The sequence below is a fragment of the Eurypyga helias genome, unplaced genomic scaffold, assembly GCF_000690775.1.
Source record: "Eurypyga helias isolate BGI_N326 unplaced genomic scaffold, ASM69077v1 scaffold7083, whole genome shotgun sequence".
In the NCBI taxonomy this organism is placed as follows: Eukaryota; Metazoa; Chordata; class Aves; order Eurypygiformes; family Eurypygidae; genus Eurypyga; species Eurypyga helias.
Genome location: NW_010243110.1, coordinates 62337 through 66527, shown reverse-complemented (window position 1 = coordinate 66527; position 4191 = coordinate 62337). Strand labels below are relative to the sequence as shown.

General features: G+C 36.9%; 1 protein-coding gene across 1 annotated transcript; it reads left to right on the top strand.

Moving 5' to 3' along the window:
* The first annotated feature begins 1067 nt into the window (after positions 1-1067).
* Positions 1068-2045, top strand: MC2R (melanocortin 2 receptor (adrenocorticotropic hormone)). The gene is given in 1 exon segment (XM_010149292.1): positions 1068-2045. A coding segment is annotated over 1 exon segment (978 nt).
* Positions 2046-4191: the final 2146 nt, after the last annotated feature.

Genomic DNA, 4191 nt, shown 5'->3' with positions numbered 1-4191 from the left:
ACAGAGGGAGAATATATAAGTTCTTTAAAAAAGGAGACATTCCAAATAGCAACTGCATCTGTGTTTTGCAAATGGGACTATAAAGATTACAAGAAAAGGTGAGTCTTAAAGTTTGTGGGTAATATCCAAGCGACATTAATATCACATCCATTTATACATTAATGAAAAGCCTGGAAACTCTAATCATTTGCAAATATTTATATATGCTTTAACATAGTTTAGATCAGGATCATTATGGAGAAAGAAAAACATCATCTTGATGCTAACATAAATATTTGGTCTTTCAGATAGTCCTAAAACACAGTCAAGAAAAGAATGTACTTTGGATCTTAATCTGCATTAGAAATGTCTTCACTGAATCAAAAAACAGCTTCAATTTGCATGTAAAAGAAGCCTCTCGCTAGTATCTCACATGCCCCTGAAAAATAACAATATTTACAAATGTTCACAACTAAACTAAGGGCATTTCATTTCACCATCAACAATGTGATGGTAAACATGCTGTCCTGGACAACAGCTTATCTTGGCATTGATCTCATTTGTGTCTAATAATACTGCAAATCTTGGGAGAAATGCCAGGATTTCTCAAAGAAAACAGCTGGGCTAGTAAAGATTGCCAAACTCTTGAAGTCTGCCAGATCAGTTTCAGTAAATGTGGAACGTTCATTGGTAAAGAAAACTACATGTATTTTTTAAAACTGATTTGAAGCTAAAAGAGAATTTACACTTTGTTTTCCTCTGAGGCTCAGCAAAGCCTGAAGCAGCTCTTATTTTACCCAAACCAACTTTGTCTCTCTCTGATGATGACATATCTTCATTCCATTGCAATAGGTGATATTTCTGATGTCTATTTTTGCCTGTCTGTGTGGTAAATTTCTTCCTGATATTTATGTTTCTACATGTTTTATTGTAGGAGAAACTCAGAACATTTCAGCTGAGTCTTAAAAATGCTCCAGATGAAGGACAAAGCCTTTGTCAAAAGACGAATGGTCTGACTGACAGTGCAGTTTCAGAATAAAGTCAAGCCTGAGAAACAACAATCCAGAATCTTTCCACAACCAGAAGAAATGAGGACTGAGAGACCTTCTAACCTAATCAAACATCCAGGGCAGACAAGCATCCCTTCGCTCGAAAATATAAGTGATTTCTCCTTTAATATCACTGACTGCACCCAGGTCGTCGTACCAGAGGAAGTTTTTTTCACTGTTGCGGCTGCTGGAATACTGGAAAATCTGCTTGTCCTTATTGCTGTCATTAGAAATAAGAATTTACACTTGCCCATGTACTTCTTCATTTGCAGTTTAGCCATTTCAGACATGTTAGGTAGCTTGTACAAAACTCTGGAGAACATCTTTATCATCTTGTGCAAAATGGGGTACCTGACACATCGTGGGGACTTTGAGAAAAAGCTGGATGATGCCATGGATTCCATGTTCATTCTGTCTTTACTAGGGTCGATTTTCAGCTTGTTAGCTATTGCAGCAGACAGATACATCACCATCTTCTACGCTTTGCGGTACCATAGCATCATGACACTAAGAAGGGCCTTGGTTATCTTGGCAGTTGTTTGGACATTCTGTGCCGGCAGTAGTATTGCCATTGCCCTCTTCTCTTACGAAGCAGCAACAGTCATTCCCTTCACCATCCTGTTCCCTTTAATGATGTTTTTTATACTGTGCCTCTATATTCATATGTTCCTCCTGGCTCGATCTCACGCCAAAAAGATCGCCTCACTGCCAACCAGCACAGTCCATCAGAGAACTAACATGAAAGGAGCCATTACACTGACCATTTTCCTTGGAGTTTTCCTTTGCTGTTGGGCCCCCTTTGTTCTTCACATCCTCTTGGCAAGGTTTTGCCCACATAACCCTTACTGTGCCTGCTACATGTCCATTTTCCACGTGAATGGGACGCTCATAATGTGCAATGCAATCATCGACCCTATGATTTTTGCATTCCGAAGCCCAGAATTGCGGAGTACATTTAAAAGGATGTTCTGTTGTGCCTGGTCAAACTGGAACTGGTAAACACTTCATGAAAAGTAAAGATTATAGAAGCACACCTATGGGATGCTATGAAAAATCAGTTTGCAGAGTTAAAAATGTTAATTATACCCATAGCTATACCACGCTTAACATACTGACAGTGATTTTCAGAGGGCCACCGAAGAATGCATAAAAACTAAGTATGCACACAAATCTTTGCCAACCAGACCTCCAGAAATATTAATGATTAAGTCAATTGTGCCATCAGATTTTATGCAAATATATAAATAACTGCAATTTATCTATATTTTGTTATTTAAGAAAAAGTCAGATATAAATCTTCTGAGTCAAGTATTGCATTAGCCCAGAGATGAGTTTATGCTAAATCATTTTGTATCAATAATTTCAATTTAAGGTGTATACTACTTTAAAATTCTGTTGTTTAAACCATAATGTAATGAGTATTTATTTCTAAATTGCACATTTATACAAAAGTCTTTGATAAAGCAGAAAACATGGACACGTAATTAGATTTTGCTAGAAAAGTGAATTCATGACTGTTCTTTAACATCTAGTCTCTTTAAAACCATGCTATTAGTGTTCTCTAAGTTTCAAAAGTAAATTCTGGAGTGAGTCCAAGAGAATAAGATATTTTGTTTTAAAAGATATTTTAAGTGACTGAAGTAAAGTTGTCATGGCAGCAAAGACAGGTTTTGAATTTTAAAACCGTAAAACCATGTCTGGAGTACCAAAGGGAATTGCTGAGCTGGTCAGCTCCCCATCAGAAGCCTCTGGGCCACTTTGTTGTAATAAAATAATGAGTTTCATAGACAGCAGTAGAACTTTGATTAAGCCATTGCTTTCTAAAGGAGCCACAACAAAGAATTCAAAAAATAAAATACCAGAGAGAAAATTTAAAGGCCTTCAAGGACTTCAGTCACCTGGATAAGGAATCAGCTAGCCAGTTTGGAAGGATGATACAAAGCAGTTTGTAATTTACAAAATACTAGTAAAAAAAATTCTAAATGTCCCTGCCAAAATAATACAAAACTCACAGAAGTTTAAGGCAGAGTAGTTTTCAACAGCAAAACATCCTCAAGCAGTCCAGAGCATGGAGTAAGAAATTAACCTCACAATAATTCAGTGGAGTTACAATAACTCAGTGGAGTTATTCAGCTCGCTATATGCCAGAGACAGAGTAGTAAGAGACAGACATGCAACTGAGAAAGCCAAGGCACAGCTAGAACAAGATGAGAAAAAGATAAAATCTATTAGAATTCATAGTTAAACAGAAGATTGTACTCTGATGGAACACTAAGGAAAACAAGAATTTCAGGGTATATGGAATATGGACCAAACCATACATGTTCAGGTGGACTTAGGCTAACCAATAAATGATATAAGAAAGGGACAATAAACCTGAAAGCTTCTATACAACTAAAAAAAGAAAACATCTTAAATGAGAAAAGAGATACTAAAATGAAAAATTTTCAAACCTCTACATGTATTACCAAAAAAATTATCTATAAATGCAAGTGCAGAAAGGAGTTCAAATATAATAACACATTTTATGTTAATGAGAATTTTTTCCTTTTCATCAAAAACAGAATAAATGTAAAGCTACACAGCAAGAAATGACTGTTAAACTTGAAAAAAAAAATATATATATATACTGTATTAAAGACAAGGAAAACCAGAAAACGTACAGTACCATAATACCCTGTGCACAGAGTTGAGGAGCTTCAAAATGATAAAAAAAGGATTGGACGTAAAACTGTGATTCAGGCAGCTCTCACATTAACTCTGCAACACATGAAATATCTACAAAATGCACCTTCCCTCAAAAACCTTATTTTCTATCCACTTCCCTAGAACAGACATAGTTAAGAGTGCAAAGTCACCTCTACCATGTTAGAAATCACTGCGCCTTGTAAGGAAGTCCATTCTAACTCTACAGATGCACCCTTTGATCCCCTTCCTCTTGGTCCCACTTCAAGGGCAGAGCAAACTGTCCTTCAGTAACCCATCACCCCTCCACCCCTTCCCAGGTTGTCCCACCATCTTTCTCAACATCATCCCCGAGTCTTCAGCCACCATTTGCCTGCAAAACACAGAGCAGCCGTGGTTACTTAGGTCATGGACCAGTGAGATTTGTCTTCCATCCAGCTTGTTAAAACAAGGAGTCAACACTTAGGCAGCAAATTTT